The following is a 20,224-nucleotide window of genomic DNA, read 5'->3' as shown; positions in this document are numbered from 1 at the left end:
CAAAAATGTTTAAAGACCATAATTTTCCTAATTATACAGACCAATTTTCTTAGTCTACCTTTACATAGCACCTAAATATGTATACGTACATGTAACGTGCCTATATTCCACCATACAGAATATTCCTAATACATAACATCATTTAGGTTTTTAAATGAAGACCAATGACACCATTTCATCCCGGAGAACAGAAACGACAGCATGATGTGTCAAGGTCTCAGATTTAAACCACTGAGACTCCGACCAGGCGGTTACTAAGGATCTGCATTGCACATGTTACTCAACATTTACACATGCTCTGGATGCTCTGGAATCTAGGAAGCATCCATAATAATAATAATAATAATAATAATAATAATAATAATAATAATAATAATAATAACAATAATAGTGCTCTATATATTAATAGCTGTCTATAAATCATATTCAGAGACATCCCTAGTTGCTATATTAACCTAGCATTCATGACACTAGTCCAGATTCGTCCTCGCGTTTTCGCATGACGCAATCCCCAGCAGCAGGATGTTGTACAACCGGGTTGGAGAGATGGAGTCGATCTTAAAAAAAAGATTCAACCAAGTGTACGTGTCATATATGTTATATTCTTACATCTTTAAAGTTGTTAAAGGCGGATATAATGATGTCATGTCCACCTCGGACGAGACACACGGCAGCCAACAGCTCCAGGACGAGCGCTTTTGTCCTGCAAGACAATGTACACACGGCGAGGTGAAAATATCTGTTACATAGGGGATGGAAATGAAGCACAATATCTCGTAGCACACATGCACCCTTTACCTGGGGTTCCTGTTGTTGAGACTGAGCGTGATTTCGTTCACACAGCGAGGGTGGCTCATCACCAGGTTGAAGCCGGACTGTCCGAGACGAAACAGAATACGTTTCGTAAATCGGTATAGATATAACTCAAAGTTTTAAATAAAGAAGAAAATACAAAATGCACAGACACATGATTGATTAGAAATGGGGGTGGTTGGGGGGGTGGGGGTGTTTAATGTACCTGATAATTCATGATCGCTCGCAGGCACATAATACAAACATGGACATCATCTCTATGGGTTAAGCGACTTCTCAGAGATCTCCTGCCTTGTGCCAGATTAGTCAGCCTGAGATATATCACAAAAAAAAAATCAGGATTACATTTCGAATGCTGCATACTGTCAAATTTAATACCTAGATAACCAGCCTGGCTTGTTGCTTGATATCTTGTAAGTCATTAGCATTTTCTGTCATTATGAGAACGCTTAAAATTAAATTCGACTGAAATAAAACTCGGGCACGGTGGCTTAGTGGTTAGCACTTTCGCCTCACACCTCCAGGGTTGGGGGTTAGATTTCCGCCTCCGCCTAGTTTGCATGTTCTCCCCGTGCCTCGGGGGTTTCCTCCGGGTACTCCGGTTTCCTCCCCCGGTCCAAAGACATGCATGGTAGGTTGATTGGCATCTCTGGAAAATTGTCCGTAGTGTGTGATTGTGTGAGTGATTGAGAGTGTGTGTGTGTGCCCTGCGATGGGTTGGCACTCCATCCAGGGTGTATCCTGCCTTGATGCCCGATGACGCCTGAGATAGACACAGGCTCCCCGTGACCCGAGGTAGTTCGGATAAGCGGTAGAAAATGAATGAGTGAGTGAAATAAAACTGTAGATTTTTTGCTTTTTAGCTATTTTGCTAATGACATGTTGCTCATGTGAGCTGAGCCAGTGATAGATGTGAACCTGTTAGCTGGCTTGAAAAATGAGGACGATGACATATTTTGGTTTTCTGACTGAACATTCTCCAAGCTCTCTGTGTCCTAATAGAACTAAGTACGTTTGTTTGACTTGATTTCGCCCTATTAGCTTTGTGTATTTTCCTAAAAATATTGTTTTGTATGTAAAGAGATGCACAGAAAGTTATGCTGGCGTATCATCACGCTGTTATTTTCATTCATCTATTCTGAACATAGTTATGTATTATTTCCATTATGATTCAGTAGATATTATTTTATTGGTATTGTTGCTTTGATGGATGTCACAGCGGTGCAGGAGTAAGCATTGCTTGCTCCTCTGGGGTCTCAATCCCCAGTACTGCACCTGTTTGGCCCTTCAGTAAGGCCCTTATAAACCTCTCTACCCCAGAGGTACCATATTCGCAGGACAGTTGTGGCTCAGACAGTTAAGGCTCTGGGTTGTTGGTTGTATGCTTGAGGGTTTAAGCCCTAGTATCGCACCTGTTGGACCCTTGAGTAAGGCCCTTATAAACCTCTCTATGCCAGGGGTACCATATTAGCATGACAGTTGTGGCTCAGACAATTAAGGCTCTGGGTTGTTGGTTGTATGGATGAGGGTTTAAGCCCTAGTACTGCACCTGTTGGACCCTTGAACAAGGTGCTAATAAACCTCTCTAGTCATCCCATGAGTCCCACATCCCACAACTGTCCTGAGATTATGGTACCCCTGGGGTACCATATTCTCAGGACAGTTGTGGCTCAAACAGTTAAGGCTCTGGGTTGGTTCAGGGTTCAAGCCCTAGTATTGCACCTGTTTGGCCCTTGAATAAGGCCCTTATAAACCTCTCTACCCCAAGGGTACCATATTCTCAGGACAGTTGTGGTTCAAACAGTTAAGGCTCTGGGTTGGTGGTTGTGTGGTTAATGGTTCAAGCCCTAGTCGTGCACCTGTTTGGCCCTTGAATAAGGCCATTATAAACCTCTCTGCCCCAGAGGCATTGCATGAGGGCTGCACCTGTGCTCTGACCCCAATCCATTAAGCTGGGATGTGCAAAGAAAAGAATTTCACTGAGCCGTAATGTCATTTATTTCTTCTTCCATATTATGGATGATTTTGCCCATTAGCCATGACTTCCTAACAAGCTAGCTAAAGAATGTCACTGTACTATAATATATATGTGACTATAAAACCTTCTTCTTCCTCCTCTTCTAGAATGAATATGTATATGGTGCACATTCATTCTAGAGTGAAATCCCGCTCCGGACCCACCGTGACTCTGACTAGGATAAAATGGTACCTGAAAGATGTATGAATGAATGAAGGAATGTGGTATTGGTGCTACAGGGACTGTGGCATGGCGAAGTGACTGACCGGACGGTGAAAGCCCGAGCAGCCCGGGTCATGCCTTGTGTCGCTGAGAGCGTGGTGTTTTTGGTCAGATCCTCCAAAGATCTCTCTGACATCTTCCTGTTGTCTGTAACAGATCCTCCATTCTCCACTGACTCCACCTCAAACCTGATGTACACAATGGACACCATAGGCATTGTGGGTCTTTTTTTGAAGTCTCCATGATAGAAGTATAGACTATAAAAATGCAATGCTAATGAAAAAATACACACAGATAACAAGATTGAAACTGGCTTATTTGATTGAACTTACGGTGCATCACTCTGAGCATAGGACAGATAATCCACCAGCACATCCAAACCCTGATTTTCTTCATTTAGGAACTCCTGAGCCCATCTAACAAACAGAGGAAAAGAGAGAAGGGAAGGTTTATGATTATGGGCATAAATCATGTCTACATTCTTCTAGCGTCTGTGAAGAAACTCACCCGATGTGATTGGTCCGCAACGAGATCTCCAGCTCTCTCAGGACCTGGGTGGACTCCTGGATGCGCCTCTTAAACTGTGGAGCAGGAAAGAGCTTAAACACTTTACCTCTTTTTTTATAACTTCCGGTTAATAAATTAAGCAAAAAGATAAAGAAAAGACTAACCCTGCGTGTCACTCCTCCTTGGTCCTGGTAAAAACTCTTGATCTTATTCACATATGCAGATGGAGGGTTTTTCACCTGGAAACGCTCCTAATGGACATACAGAGAGAGGGATGGACGGATGAATAAATGGATGGATGTATAAATGTCTTGATAAAGTGATGGATGGATTTATGGCTGGAATTATAGATGGATGAGTAGAAAGACTAATATATAGATAGATGGCTTAATAGGTAGATTGACTAATAAATGAATAGATAGATAGATAGATAGATAGATAGATAGATAGATAGATAGATAGATAGATAGATAGATAGATAGATAGATAGATAGATAGATAGATAGATAGATAAATGAACATATAGCTGTGGATGGATGAAGTAGAGTTATAGTAAATTTCACAAGGCTAAATGAATGTTTGGATGGATAGATAGAAGAAAAGTTTGATGGTTTGAGGAATAGATTAATAAAGGTATAAATATATGAATGGATACACATGAAGAATACGTGCACTTGTAAAAAGATTAATAAATGAATATTTGGATGAATAGACAAAAGAAATTGATAAATGGATGGGTGAATAGGTGACATAGATGATAAAGAGATTAATAAATAAATATTTGAATGGACAGATGGCAGAATCATTGGATGGATGGATGGATGGATGTATGGATGGATGGATCGACGAATAGATAAATAAATGAATACATGGATCGATGGATGGGTGGACAGATGGACAAATAGTAAATATATTTATGAATGGAGGGGTGGATACACAAATGGATGGAAAAATAATTGAATTGTTAGAAGAATAGTGTAACGGATGAACTGGGTGGATGGAAGGATGTATAGATTAATAAGTTGGAAGGTAGGGTGGAGTTATGGATGGATGGATGGATGGATGGATGGATGGATGGATGGAAGGATGGATGGATGACAAAATAGATTAATACATGTATATATGGTTGAATAGATAGATAGATAGATAGATAGATAGATAGATAGATAGATAGATAGATAGATAGATAGATAGATAGATAGATAGATAGATTTGTTTAATGAATTGATTTTAATGCATGAATAAATAAATCACAGTTTAATGGAATTGGAACATTTTTTATTTATTTAATTAATGAATGATTGAATGAATAGATGGATGGATGGATGGATGGATGGATGGATGGATGGATGGATGGATGGATGGATGGATAAAGGAATAGATATTTGATATTAGATAAGTTCACAGTATAAATCCCAGCTATAAATTAGATTTAAAACAGTCGTAACAGTTCTGTTATTTCATCCCAGAGCTCTGAACATACAGTATGTTAAAAAAGGAAGGAAGCCCAGTAGCAGATGTGCTGGTTGTGTGACTGCAGTACTTTATAACATTTATCCTCATTGACCCTCAGAGAAAAAGAAGAAAGGAAGCACGCTGACTTGCGGGCGTCATTGCGATGATATTTCTTTGCTTTGCACCCGCAGTTTGCGAGTTAGCAGCTTGTGGTTGCCATAGTGAGATGTAAATATTAACACAGGAAATGCTCTGTTACCTCGCCACCCTGCCTGCTTTACAGCTTCATCGTCATCTCGGTCTTTGGAAATCCATTTGAGTATTTTAACACAAGCCTGTTTGTTTTTTATTATTATTATTATTATTATTATTATTATTATTAATTTTATAAATTGTTTTTTTTTTAGGTGTTTATCATGAATGATGATGATGATAAACGTGTGAGTTTTTTTTTTAACTTAAATTAATTTAATTTAAATTAATTGGTTAATAAGAAACCAATTGACTGGACAGTAACGACTTAAGAAATGTAAAAGAAATGTAAAAGAATCTTTTTTTTTTTTTACTGTTTTTGACATCTGAATTGAAATCATTTCAAAATCTCCAGTCATAAAAAGATTTTTCTAAAATCAGTCAGCATTAGCGGTGTTAGTTATTTATTTATACGTACGGTTGATTTAAAATATTTACAAATGTCGCTTTTTAAATTGGAGCTATCGGGTCGTACTCATTCCTGATTTATTGACCGGTAGTTAGTTTTTATGTTGTGCTCCTTTAATAAGTCCACCGATCATCAGAAGGAGAAGCCGGACATCAGGGTCAGATTATCGAAGATCATATTGGCCAATAAATATTGAGATTTTTTTGTTTTTAGCTAAAACACAACCACTCACCCAAACACCGATACTAACTGCACAACCAGTAGATCCCGAGGGTGGAGTAATAACAGAAAAAAGCTTGTTTTATCCAATCGGCATAAATCTTTTGCTCCATTAAAACAGTGGGTACATGAACAACTGACTCACGTTAATTAACACACAGGCTTTAAAGTGTGTCTATAAGCTCTGTGTCACAGGCTTTAACAGGGTTTTCAAGATGGCACAAAGGCTGATCTATTAAAATAAAAATATAGACACTTTGCTTAACACCGTATTGCCACATTCTAATGGACGTTTAAGAAAATCCAGACTTCCTTTGCGGTCATTAACGTCGCCCGTGTGTGCTGTTAACTTTCATCACACCGGTACAGGACATGATGCAATCTGTTAAGCAACGGGGATAATTTCACTCCAGCACATACACACACTCTTGTGTGTCATACATTCTTCAGTCTACTTCCTTCTGTCTTCTCACCACTCTTTCTTTAGAATTGCTGCAGGATTACATGCAAATTACACACCAGCCAGAAAAGGACCACTACATTTTATTTAAAGCATGAATAGTGTAAATAAACCAGTGGGTCACAAACTAGGCGACAGGACAGGAACTCCTGTCCTCTGGTTTGTAGTAGTCGCATGTAATTGTCGTATTATACGATGTTGGGTTTTTATAGTAGTTGAGTAAAGGCTCAGAAAGCTGCTCTGTGGTCCATAAGATTTAATTCTACACACTGGTCTTCGAAGTAAAGGTGCCGATGATGTAATCTTCGAGACACCAACCTAATGAAGGGTTATTTTATGCATCTGAGTGTGAATGCACAATAACACAGTCGCAATATGTTGTGTTACTCTCATCTATGTATGCTGCATGTCACAAGGAAGGGTGGGGTGGGGGGGGTAGATTCTTTAACCCGGGGCTTTATTTTTAGTCCAAATTTCACCGATGTTTTTTTTTCTTTTGCTTTTTTGTCCAGAAATGACTACACCTGAGGTGATGTGAGTGAATCGTTACAACATTGGGGCTGACATTTAAAATTACTGAACCACTTTTGACCCAAAATTGTCATTTCACATTTTATTACATATAAACGCTGCGTCAAATTTGTCTTGAAGGCAATAAAACAAAAGGAACAGACTTGATCGTATATAATGGAACCAAGCAGCATCGAGCAGGGAGATTTCTCCACATCGTGTAAGAGAAGTGAAATACTTTCTTGTCCTATCACCTACACTGAGAGGTTAAGCTCTAAAAATACCATGTCGTATATAATATATCTGTGTGTGTGCGTGTGCGTGTGTGTGTGTATGGGCGTGTGTATGTGTGTGTATCTGTGTGTGAGCGTGTGTTTGTGCGTGTGTGTATGTGTGTGTATCTGTGTGTGTGCGTGTGTGTGTGCGCGTGTGTGTGTGTGTATGTGTGTGTGTGTGTATGTGAGTGTGTGTGCGTGTGTGTGTGTGTGTGTGTGTGTGCGTGTGTGTGTGTGTGCGTATGTGTGTGTGTATGTGTGTGTGTGTGCGTGTGTGTGTGTATGTGTGTATGTGTGTGTATGTGTGTGTGTATGTGCGTGTGTGTGTGTGTGTGTGTGTGTATCTGTGTGTGCGTGTGTGTATGTGTGTGTGTATCTGTGTGTGTGTGTGCGCGTGTGTGTGTATGTGTGTGTGTGCGTGTATGTGAGTGTGTGTGCGTGTGTGTGTGTGCGTGTGTGTGCGTGTGTGTGTGTGTGTGTGTGCGTGTGTGTGTGTGTGTGTGTATGTGTGTGTGTGTGTGCGTGTGTGTGTATGTGTGTATGTGTGTGTATGTGTGTGTGTGTGTATGTGTGTGTGTGCGTGTGTGTGCGTATGTGTGTGTGTATGTGTGTGTGTGTGCGTGTGTGTGTGTATGTGTGTATGTGTGTGTATGTGTGTGTGTGTGTATGTGTGTGTGTGCGTGTGTGTGTGTGTGTACTGTATGTGTGTGAGCCATACATATATAAATTGGTGCTTATTTACATGCTTAGAACTTTTCTGATTCTAACTTTAACCTTCACCTCTTTTTGAATAAATACAGACAGCTACATCATCTGTGGTGCGATTTCCTGAATTCATTTCAGTAATGATTTTGATTCATCTAAATAATTCCTTACACACACACACACACACACACACACACACACATACGTTTTATAGAAATAAGAACAAGCACTACTGGAAATCAGTGTAGAGACTCTATGACTGCAGGTTCATCTCACTTCTGCATTGTGTGCATGGTAGAAAGGTCAAACTTTGAAAAAACCCTGAAAGCAATTTGATCCTAAAATTAAAAGGACCCTACCTCCATCCACCATTTTTGTATTTGTCAGTTTAAATCACGTGATCTTATCAGGGATGGAATTTCAACGACGTCCGTACTTTCGTCCGTCGTTCGATCCTCCTACGAACTTTAGCTTTCTCTTACCTGATCACAGACCAGTTCCCATTTCTTCTCATTATCATACTGACTCAGAAGCGTCATCTTATCAGGAGGCAGGTTCATGGAGCTCTGTAGAGAGAAGACAAGGGAAAGAGGCAGATGTTGAGCGTTCATACCATAACTACAGAACAGAATCTTAACCCATCCTAATGTTCGGTCGCTTTGTGAAGACGTTTGTTGGGTTTTACGAGCTAGACGACAACCAGAAGAGATGTGTGTGTGGAATTAAAGTGTGTGTAGAGTTGTGTGATTACCACACGGAACAATTTCAAGCTGGTTCCCTGTATTGAGAAAAGAACAAAAAACCCAAGTCTCAGGGTATTTCTTGAATTCTGTCATCAAAACTATATCAACTGATACCACAAATCACCACAGTTCTATCTCTGAATGGAAAGTATGGATTTTAGTCTTAGAAATAATTACGTAAAGAATGATTTAATAATAATAGTGTTCCATTAACATCCTGGCACCACCACACCAGCAGAAGTCCACTTTGTGATTTGTTGTGTTTTGTGTTTTGATTAAAGACTGTGTATTGATTTCATTTAGAACCTTGTGCACATGGCTGTACATGACTGTAGTAAAGAGGGTCATTATAATAACACCATCCGGTGTTTATTACAGTTTATAGTCACACCCTCCAGTGTCAACCAAATGAGTATGAGGTTCCCTTTGAGTCTGGTTCCTCTCAAGGTTTCTTCCTCTTCCATCTAAGGGACTTTTCTTTTTCACCACAGTCACCACAGTCACCTCAGGCTTGTTCATTAGGGATAAATACAAACGCATTTAAATATAAGTCTAATATTAATCTTAAACTTTTTGTATTATGTTTCTTATGTTCTTTAAAGCTGCTTTGAGACAAAGTCCATTTTTAAAAGTGCTATACAAATAAAATTGAATCAAATTGAATTGAATTCCCTTCAGCTCTCTCTATCATGTGATATAAAGTGATATTCTTCATATCGATGTCATTAAACTTGACTTTATCGTCCGTTCTGGCGGTCGCTCGTCCCAGTTCCCTGGTATAATCACCACACCGTGCATCCAAAACCAAATATATATTTACGGTTTATTTCTATTTAGATATTTTTATAGAAAAGTCTGTCCTGTGTCCTACAGAGACAGTGCGTCAACACCTAAACCTACAGATTTCTTCATTTTTCATCAGCAAACAGACCCGTTGCGCACAAACAATGACTCACGTCATGTGTAGGTAAGTGTTTACACGCAGTCTCCATGGTAACCTCGCTGACATATGACATCAGTGGAAATAGGAAAGCAAGGAAATGATGATTCATATCTGAATCTGACTACGTACTCTAATCCATATCTGTGCAATCTACAGTATTTATTTCTATTTTTATTATGCAATATGTTGTACATGTTGTTCAGCACAGGTAATGGCGTCTCTCCGAGATCCTCGTTAACGTGACAAGTTGATAAATGTTTGTAAGGTTTACAAAGAATTATCTTTTAGAGTTTGGAATTGATCTAAATAGTGAGTCTTCAATGACCTTGTTTCCCTTCATGCTCCAAATATTACTCACTCACTCTCACTCACTCATTTTCTACCGCTTTATCCGAACTACCTCGGGTCACGGGGAGCCTGTGCCTATCTCAGGCGTCATCGGGCATCAAGGCAGGATACACCCTGGACGGAGTGCCAACCCATCACAGGGCACACACACACACACTCTCATTCACTCACGCAATCACACACTACGGACAATTTTCCAGAGATGCCAATCAACCTACCATGCATGTCTTTGGACCGGGGGAGGAAACCGGAGTACCTGGAGGAAACCCCCGAGGCACGGGGAGAACATGCAAACTCCACACACACAAGGCGGAGGCGGGAATCGAACCCCCAACCCTGGAGGTGTGAGGCGAACGTGCTAACCACTAAGCCACCGTGCCCCCTCACTCCAAATATTAATTTTATATCAAGTCACAACAGAAAACTTTGGTCACTGTGGTGTTTATTCATTAAAAAATTGATAAAGAATCGATGAATAATTCAGCACTGGGTTTACTGCTGCGAGGCGAATCCCAAACCTCGTTTCACAGACATTCAGCGTAACTATAAATGTATAAAACGCAGGACTGATAAAAACGTTCATTAATAAATAAACTGGAAACTCTTTCTGCTTTAACAGACGGTCATTGATACTTTTTCTTTAACACAACATCTGTAATGTTTTATTTCTTTATATAATCATATCAGAATCATTTCTTCTGAACACACTAATAAATTCGTTAAACGGATTAGTTATTCCGTCGTTAATTAGCGCATCCTGCAGTATTTTATTTCTCTTACACTCACAATACTACAATACAATCTACTAAACGTATTTTTAGTCCTTTTATAATTACTTTTACTTTTACTGTTGTGTATTGTTGAGAATTTCTGTTAATTCCTGTTACAGCAGTTACATTATTAAAGTCTGTACATAGATTAATCTCTCTCTCTCTCTCTCTCTCTCTCTCTCTCTCTCTCTCGTCAAAAGTCATTTAAGTTTCTCATTTTAAGTTTTTGTCTTTGTCTTTGTACAATTGTTTACTGATAGGTAGATAGATAGATAGATAGATAGATAGATAGATAGATAGATAGATAGATAGATAGATAGATAGAGGATAGATAGATAGATAGATAGATAGATAGATAGATAGATAGATAGATAGATAGATAGATAGAGGATAGATAGATAGATAGATAGATAGATAGATAGATAGATAGATAGATAGATAGATAGATAGATAGATGTGTGTGATGTGAGCTATACGTGATGTTTACGTCACTTCAGTAGAAGTGATAGATAAGGAACGCAATAAATGCTAAAAAATTATGTAAGTAGTTCTAAGACATAATGAATTTAAATAGAAAGGTCCTGTGCCAATGGCAGTGTTATGGCGTGTTGCATACAGTGTGTAGTACGTTTCAGAACACATTTTCATTATCATTTACCCAGCATGTGTGAGTGAATTTTCAAAAAATTGTAACTCTATAGTTATAGTGTAGATCATTCAGTCATTAGAAACATATTTCAGTTAGTTTATTTTTTCAGTTTAGTCTCATCACAAGAAATCACACGAGAAACCTTTTTGAACCTTTTTTAACTATACAGAATATTGATCTGAAATCTCTCTCTCTCTCTCTCTCTCTCTCTCTCTCTCTCTCTCTCTCTCTCTCTCTCTCTCTCTCTCTCTCATTTTCTACCGCTTATCCGAACTACCTCGGGTCACGGGGAGCCTGTGCCTATCTCAGGCGTCATCGGACATCAAAGCAGGATACACCCTGGACAGAGTGCCAACCCATCGCAGGGCACACACACACACACACACACACTTTCATTCACTCACGCAATCACACACTACGAACAATTTACCAGAGGAAATCTCACTACATACTGTATTCCATTTTTTAGCGTAGTCCAAATAAAATAATTTATATATCTACATTTTAAAAAATAATAATAATAATTTCAAATATTATTAAATATTAATATTGATGGTTTATTGTCGTAAATGGCGTTAAAAAGTACTTCATGACACTTTCCCGACTTTATTGTCCTAGCACTTTAAAACACCGCTGTGAGCATTAGTAAGGTGAGTATCGATACTAAAACAGTGTGTTATTGAATAGTTAATGAAATATAACTTAGTGAACATTAATAGTCATAATCTTTTTTTACTAAAAAGACAAAATGGGGAAAAATCCCTGTTAAATCCCTGTGAATGAATTGGTACTATAGAAATGCTCGTTTCAAATAAACCCTTTAATATACTGTAAACCTACAGATGCCTTCTGACCAATCAGATTGGAGAATTCAACAGCGTCTGATTGATTGTTCTAGTCTGTGCCTCAGCTACCGTCCATAATAATACCGTCCATCATTTTGTCTTTCTGTCCTGTAAACTGTGTGTGATTTTCATTCATTCATTCATTCATTCATTCATTCATTCATTCATCTTCTACCGCTTATCCGAACTACCTCGACTATCTCAGGCATCATTGGGCATCAAGGACGGAGTGCCAACCCATCGCAGGGCACACACTCCCATTCACTCACGCACTAGGGACAATTTTTCCAGAGATGCCAATCAACATACATGTCTTTGGACCGGGGGAGGAAACCGGAGTACCCGGAGGAAACCCCCGAGGCACGGGGAGAACATGCAAACTTCAAGTCGATTCAATTTCATTTACAGTATATAACTCTTTTAACAGTGGACTTTGTCTCAAAACAGCTTTACAGAACAGAAGAGACATAATACAAAAAAAATACAAAAGTTCAAGATTAATATTAGACTGATATTTAAATGTGTTTGTATTTATCCCTAATGAACAAGCCTGAGGTGACTGTGGTGACTGTGGTGAGGAAAAGCTCCCTTAGATGGAAGAGGAAGAAACCTTGAGAGGAACCAGACTCAAAGGGAACCTCATCCTCATTTGGGTGACACTGGAGGGTGTGATTATAAATATACAGTTCAGGAATTGTGTATTGAAGAGGAGGTTGTTGTCCTCAAAGACCACATGGAGTTGGCATAGAATACTTTATGAAGTGGAACACAACCGGAGCTGGTGCATCTCTAGATGCCTCAGGACCCTCACAGAAACCTTTGGTTTCATCTCAATGATTTTATCTCCAACACAAAATACACCAAGACTGTACATCTTTTCAGCTGTTTACTCTGAGATACCGTTGTGTTTGAGCAGGAAAGGGTGTAACATGCTGCTTGCACTGGGCGTTTCCTCTTTGAAGTAGTTGTGGCTTCCGTTTCAGCGCTCTCTTTTTTTAATAAGCGATCATCTGAAAAGGTTTTTGGCGAGAGCTGGCAGAGAAGAGGGAGGTGTCGGTTCAGCTCAGACGCCATTGTAGAGCAGGGATATAACAATGCTAACTCTTCAGGCTAATCAAGTACACACAAACACACATAGCAGCTACACCTTTCGTAGTTTACCTCAGAATGAAATTAAATAATTGATATCACTTTTTGCCTCACAGCTTTGCTCTCACTACTCAAGCTCAGCTTTAAGTACCACAACGTTTTCATAATGCACTTTCGGTTTAACGCAAAGGAAATCTACACCCTGAACAGCTTACACCATCTGGCCAAACAGATTTTGTAGATCACACCCATGAGTTCTTGCTGAACATCTCGTTCATGATTGGTGGATTTGTGATCGTTGAGCTACAGGAGCGTTAATGAGACAGTGATCAGACACTGATCACTGATGTTAGGATGATGTTGAGGAGGCTCAAATTCCAGTTCATCCCAAAAGGTGGGATCAGTGGGGTCAGAATTCTGGAGTTCTTCCACTACATTCTAGAACTTTGTGTCTTCAAAATGTTTGGGGAAGAACAACTATCGTATCTTGTGTGATGTGATGGTCAGGGGTGCACATACTTTTAGCCAAATTGTGCATATTTTAATCTGTTAGTTTCCTACATTACCTGCAATGCCTATAGACTACCTGCTAGCTGGAATTTTTAGTTCTTCAACGTTCTTCAACATTCATGCTAATCACGTCGTAGATCGTGATCTAAACGAGACGCTTACGTAACTCAGTGCAAACGTGCCATGGAGCAGCAGTGCATTCTGGGACTTCACATCCGACGTCTTATCAATTATCAATTATGTTTGAGGCTCTTAACGTTTTTTTGTTTTTTTTTAACGTTTAACAAACAATAACGAAACGTCACTAGCGCTACACGTTTCCTCTTCATCCTCACATCAGAGTGACTCTAACAGATATTCATGTCTTATTTCCACATATGGGTCTGATGGTACAGGGGTGCATATACTTTTAGACATATACCTATATCTGTAGTGTACAAGACACCATCGAACAACAGAATCGCTAAACCTTTCTTAAATTAAATATGTGTGTGTTTGTGTGTGTGTGTTTGTGTGTGTGTGGTGAGTGGAGAGATTTAAATATATAGATATGTTTCTCACATTTAACTCTCGCCTACATTGACCTAGAACCACACACACATACACACACGACTGCAGAAACACACACATGCCGTCTCGAAACTTGACACCGATACAAATAGATTAAAGAGGAAGTTTAATTTTCAGTCTGTTATACAGCACAGAAAAGTATAGCTTTTATAACCCATAATCCATGTTCCTTTCTTTCTTTCTTTCTTTCTTTCTTTAATTTTTCCTTGAAGAACGCAGGCCAAACATATTTAGAAGCGCCGACGTTTCCAAAAGGCACATGAAGGTACTGTGAAGGTTTTCAGAGTACACGACGTCCGCCTTTCTAAGTAAAATGTACCTTGTGATGCTAACGCATGTGACTCGCTTCGCTCCTGTCAGTGTGTGAGATCAAGGTTTTAGTTTATTAAAGGAACTTGTGCTGTGTTTCCGCTAACCGTCCTGTGACTGTGTCATCACTTAATAACTATTTCCTGTAGCACAAGGGCATGACTTAAGTGTTTATTTAGAGAGAATGAGGAAAGGGTTTCTTTAAAAATAAAAAGAATAAAAAAAAAGAAGGAGCAAGATTTCATTTAGGCTGGTTGAATTTCTTTTTTAGGAAACCTTTAAGAAATCCTCAAAATAAAAAACACAGATGGAGTGAAGATTCATCTTCATAAAGATTGAGAGATTTCTTTAAAGAAACCAGAACGAAAACTATAATTATAAATATATATTTTTTTTTTTTTTTTTTTTTTTTTTTTTTTATAAAAGAAACCTTTTATAATACAGGATGATCGTGATCGAAAAAAAAAAAAATCAGTCAATCTTTATGTAACCTCGCTCCTTTTTTTTTTTTTTTTTTTTTTGAGGAATTTATTTTATAAAATAAATTCCTCAAAAAAAAAAAAAAAGAGCGAGGTTCTTTTTTTTTCGATCACGATCATCCTGTATTATAATTCCAGCTGCGGTTGATTGTTATTATATAACACTTTCAATCACAATGCACTGAGCACATTAATACACGATAATAGACAATGTATGTAAATAACTAAAAAACTAAAAAAACAACCTATAAAATAAAAATAAACATATCCTCTGTGTGACCCCCCCCCCAAACCCCACCCCACCCCCACATCACTATCCGAAGCACCCTAAATAAATCTTCCTGACACATCTCTGCTTGTTTACCTGCTCATTTCCCCTCCATGTATCAGTTTAAAACTTTTCACATCAGCTCTGGATTATAAAACTCGAGTTCTTTATCTTTATCATTATTTTTCTTTATGTCGCTGATTGGAGCTTTGCTTCACTTTTTAACTTTTTGGTATTCTTTGAAATTGTGGAGAAAATTTTATTTTCAAAAAATAAGGGGCAAAAACTATTGCGCTCGACGTGAATCGGTGTGGTTCTGTCTTTTTTATTTATTTAATTTATTTATTTAAAATATATATTTTTTAAATATTAAATATGATTGTTATTATGTCTGCAAACTTTATAAACAGATAGTAGGTGTGTTTGTGTCTATATGTGTGTCTCGGTCTGGGGGTTTTATACACACGTGTATCAGTGACTCACCAGCACCACGTTAAAGCGTTCCTCCAGCTCGTCCTCGGGAGGCATGGGCAGTTTGGGAGGCGCCGTTTTCTTCTTAATGGTGCTTAAAGTGGGGTTGACCCCGGCCTCTGTGCCCTCAGGCTGTTCCAAACCTCCTGCCGCGTTCCCCATCACAATCTTCCTTAGGATTTCCAGGATCCTACTTAACTATCAGGATCGACGACCTTTCCCAGAATTCCTAGCTTGCTGCCTTATTTGCTCTGTCTCTCTCTCACACACAATCCTTTTCAGTCAGTTAAGTCCAGAACGGGGGTGAAATCATGTCTTTTAGGACATGATGTCTGGTCGATCGACGGCGATTCGATCCTGAGACGTCACAGCAAAAAAAAAAAATTTAAATAAATAAAAAAATGACCAAAAATCTTCACAAAATTTGTTTAAATGTTGACAATCCAAGCACAAGGGTAAAACATGTGCTACGTTGAGCAACGTCTTCTCTGTTTCAAAATGGACGGAAAACACACGCACGCACACACACACACACACACACACACACATATACACACAAAAACCTGTGTGTGGCAAAAAAAAGGGAAGCAGAAATGCAGCTTACAATACTAACATTCACTCCGAAAAACAATAGCAGTCCTTCAGGCGATGATGTGAGTCGGATTTGTAACCGAACAGCCGAGTGCTCAGAATGTTTGACGTGTTGGAGATTGGTCTAAGAGCTAGGCCTCGCTCTGCTCATCTTCTACTCGGTGTCAGAGATCTGGAGCATCCTTCCTCATGCTGCTCGTCCTCCTCAGAATCCAGACTGAGACAAAGTGTCTCAGAAAGCTCTCGTGTCTTTCTGGTTGAGATGAGAACCGTTTAACACTGTGACAAGGTATGAAGGCTGAGTGAAGGAAACCACAAAGAGAGAGAGAGAGAGAGAGAGAGAGAGAGAGAGAGAGAGAGAGAGAGAGAGAGAGAGAGAGAGAGAGAGAGAGAGAGCAAAAAAGCAGAAGCACAGGCACTTCCTGAACTGAAAGTTTAAGACAAACTCTCAGAAAGAGAGAGAGAGATAGAAAGAGAGACAAAGAGAGAGCAAGGGGCTTTCTGATCTTTAAGAAATTTTCCTGACTTTTGTGGACTATCTGCTTAACTCGCTTTGCTCTAGAGTAGTGTGATTTAAATGTTGTTATATTCTGTAGCATTGTATGTAGCATCTTATAGCGTTGGTCTTTGCTTAGTTGTTCTCTCAGCTGATTATTCAGGAGTAGTTTCAGTCTCCCTTAAGGTGTGAATGGTGGGCAGGGCTTGCTTATTTAAATTGAAGGTTTGTACAGTAAGTATCGCTCTATCACGTTGTAAATAAGTGTCTAGTACAGTTTGTAATATTCTACCACACCGCATTTTCAATCTCACTCTTGGTTGACTGCAGATATGTGCCTCAAACCCATCTCTGTAGTCACCTTTTACCGTCACAGACGCTAATGTCTATAGAGCAGAGGTCTCATTTCCAGTAACCTTATCTAACCTCCTCTGTTGTGTGTGTCTCAAACAGTGGTGGTAGGTGGGCGCTGGAGTTACTAGTCTGCTGTAAGGAAAACTGATTTTATCTCTGCTTTAGATTTCCACTACTCCTTTGATTTTCTCACGCTAACAGAGACCTGGGTATCCCCACAGAACATTGCTACACCAACTGCTCTGTCCTCTGCCTATGCTTTCTCTTACTCTTCCCTCCTGAATCTTCTGGACTCAGTCCCCACACACAAAGGAGGCAATATCCTGGACATGGTTTTCACCCGTCCTTCCCCAGCTACAGACATGACTGCTACACCACAACACATCTCCGATCATCACCTGGTATCTATGACCATCACTCTCTCTTACCCATCGCAACCTCCACTCTGTCTCCCCTTCTTCTGTATCTTCTGGCGCTTGTTCTTCTCTTCCTGATCCTGAGTCCTTTTCCTCACTAATCTTGGACTCAGCCACAGACACTTTCCTCTACTCTCTTTCCTCAACCATGGACTTTCTCTGCCCTCTGTTAACTAAACCCAAGAAAACTTATTGTTCTGCTCCTTGGTTTTCAGATGTGTTGCACAACAATCAAAGAGAGCTAAGATCATCTAAGAGGAAGAAATAACAACTTGATGCAGATCTTGCTTCTCACCGTTCACTCCTGGCCAAGTTCTCCTCAGATGTGTCTTCTGCCAAGACTTCCTTCTGCAAGGAAAAGCTCAAAGCTTTGTCACAAGACCCTCAGAAGCTCCACAACATCATCTCTTCTCTACTCACCCCTGGCTCCACCTGCTTCATCCTCCCTGACTGCAGAAGACTTTGCTTCTTTCTACCATGAGAAGATTGAGAGAATCTGCAGGACATTCACTTCTGCCCCGACTGCACTTACATCTCACAGTAGGATTCCCCTACTCCTTCGTTGTCGCATTTCTCAACTGTAGCAGCAGAAGAGATTTTACAACTCAACCAGTCTTGCCGTCCAGATTTTACAACTGATCCACTCCGTTCCACTATGCTCCAGACCATCTCGCAAAACCTTCTGCCCTTCATCACCGCTATCATCAATAGATCCATAGCATCTGGTCACGTACCAACTACCTTCAAGAGAGCAAGGGTTATTCCCATCCTAAAGAAACCTGCTCTGGATCCATCAGACATCAGTATCTACAGACCGGTATCACTTCTCTCGTTTCTTTCTAAAATTCTTGAACGCTTTGTCTATAATCTCTCACAGACTCTGACAGGCTGAAGTTTGCTCTTGGTTGAATAAAGAACAAACGTAATTAACTTGCATTCATAACAATGACATGACATTTAGGCTGTGTCCCAAATCACAGATTTATACTTTGCACTAAAAGTATGCACTTTTTTTTCGAGGCTTTGTGTGCTTTAAGACAATATTAAATGTGCTTTAAGACAATATTAAATATTACTCTTAGAATAAAATGAAATGGAACTGAATTAAAACGTCACGTAAAGAAAGAGGCGTTTTTTTTTTGCCTAGTTACTGTAAATGAACTCCTTTTTGTATTTCATTCATGATTCCTTTTTATTTATTTTATTTCCCTTTGAGTTCTTTTTTTTCTTCACATTTACACCTTTATAAAAATCTTAAAACTTAGTAAAGCAAACTCAGTTCGGTTTAATTCTATTTTACTTGTATAGCACTTTTACCAATGGACGGTGCCTCAAAGCAGCTTTACAGAAATTCTGAAATTTCTGTAAAAATTTATATTGGTCTTTAATGAGGAAGTCTGAGGTGACGGCGGTGATGAAAAACACCCTGAGACGATATGAGGAAGAAACTTTGAGGCTCAAAAGGGAATTTCATCCTCATCTGGGTTAAACTAGAGATTGAGATTATAAATTATTTTCTTCTACATCAGTATATAGTCAGGTGGACAGAGTGCATGAGCATTTCTGAATTCATTATAGATTTAACATGAAATTATGGAGACTCGAGGAAACTTTATTTCTATTAAATTAAATCCTAGCTTTTCATGCATATAAAGCAGTGTGTTTAAGAGTTTATCAATCTTTGGAGAAGGTGAAAAAAAAGGGTCTCTATAAACAGGCAAGTATTAAGGGTTGCCAGAAAATACGTTTCATGGGTTTATAGAAATTCATTGTACAAAAATTTCATTGTAATGTTATAAATAAATAAATTTTAAACAATACTTAATGTTTATTTATAACGAATAGAAGATTAAAAATAAGTAACATAGTAAATAAAGGAAATCAAACCTAGAACATATACATATAAGATTATAAATGTAAACAAATTCAGGGCCAGAGAATATAAAAATTAATCTTGAATAAGAAATGAATCTTGTTATTGTTATTAATTGGGATTCTATGGAATAACGTGTAAAACTCCTACAAAATGCAATTTTATTTATTTATTTATTTTTATTTTTATTTTTTTAATATTTGTTTTTATGTTTGATATATAGATTATACACTGGTGAAAATATTATTAATATTATTTATTAACAAACAAATAAATAAATAAACAAACAAATAAATAAATTAATTAATTAATTAATTAATAACGTTTAAAAAGCTTCACGCACTTGGAAAAAACAATAATTAATTAAAGCTGCAAGCAGCATTTCCCGGGTTCAAGCGTTTAAGGCCTTTGGATTGACATGACAATATATGTCATGTCATGCTACATATGTCATGCTACAGCGGGTGCCACAACATATGTCATGTGAAGTACTCACCCGTCCAGTTTTCCCTAAAATAAACAAAGTCATATCCATTAGAGATGAGCCGGATACTTGGCTGAAACGAGTATCCGGTACGGATAAAGCACTTCTGCCGAGTACGAGTATTATACGAGTAATACGAGTCAATATCTGTGCTCGGATTGTATGAAAATCA

The 20,224-nt window shown here is 38.7% G+C and overlaps 1 protein-coding gene and 1 long non-coding RNA gene across 5 annotated transcripts in view; one reads left to right on the top strand and one right to left on the bottom strand.

The window, feature by feature from the left end:
- Positions 1-16,726, bottom strand: part of fmnl1a (formin-like 1a) — a 30,985-nt gene extending 14,259 nt beyond the window's left edge. The window contains exons 1-9 of one of the 4 annotated variants that reach the window (XM_060892086.1): positions 16,443-16,726; positions 15,851-16,195; positions 8,327-8,410; positions 3,560-3,810; positions 3,385-3,468; positions 3,097-3,240; positions 1,019-1,124; positions 799-875; positions 610-703 (exon numbers count right to left, since the gene is read on the bottom strand). In XM_060892086.1, coding sequence (XP_060748069.1) covers positions 610-703; positions 799-875; positions 1,019-1,124; positions 3,097-3,240; positions 3,385-3,468; positions 3,560-3,810; positions 8,327-8,410; positions 15,851-16,000 — 990 coding nt within the window. In that variant the 5' untranslated portion in view covers positions 16,001-16,195; positions 16,443-16,726. Of the gene's footprint in view, positions 1-609; positions 704-798; positions 876-1,018; positions 1,125-3,096; positions 3,241-3,384; positions 3,469-3,559; positions 3,811-8,326; positions 8,411-15,850 lie in introns of all 4 variants that reach the window. The other 3 variants (XM_060892084.1, XM_060892087.1, XM_060892083.1) reach the window with 3 other exon arrangements.
- Positions 16,727-16,820: 94 nt separating this feature from the next.
- On the top strand, positions 16,821-19,503 carry LOC132860823 (uncharacterized). The gene is made up of 3 exons (XR_009649882.1): positions 16,821-17,159; positions 17,379-17,680; positions 17,911-19,503. It is a non-coding gene; the product is annotated as an uncharacterized LOC132860823 (long non-coding RNA).
- Positions 19,504-20,224: the final 721 nt, after the last annotated feature.

Source organism: Tachysurus vachellii, chromosome 18, assembly GCF_030014155.1.
Source record: "Tachysurus vachellii isolate PV-2020 chromosome 18, HZAU_Pvac_v1, whole genome shotgun sequence".
Classification (NCBI taxonomy): Eukaryota; Metazoa; Chordata; class Actinopteri; order Siluriformes; family Bagridae; genus Tachysurus; species Tachysurus vachellii.
Note: the sequence above shows the minus strand (reverse complement) of the source record. Positions and strands in the feature narration are given on the sequence as shown.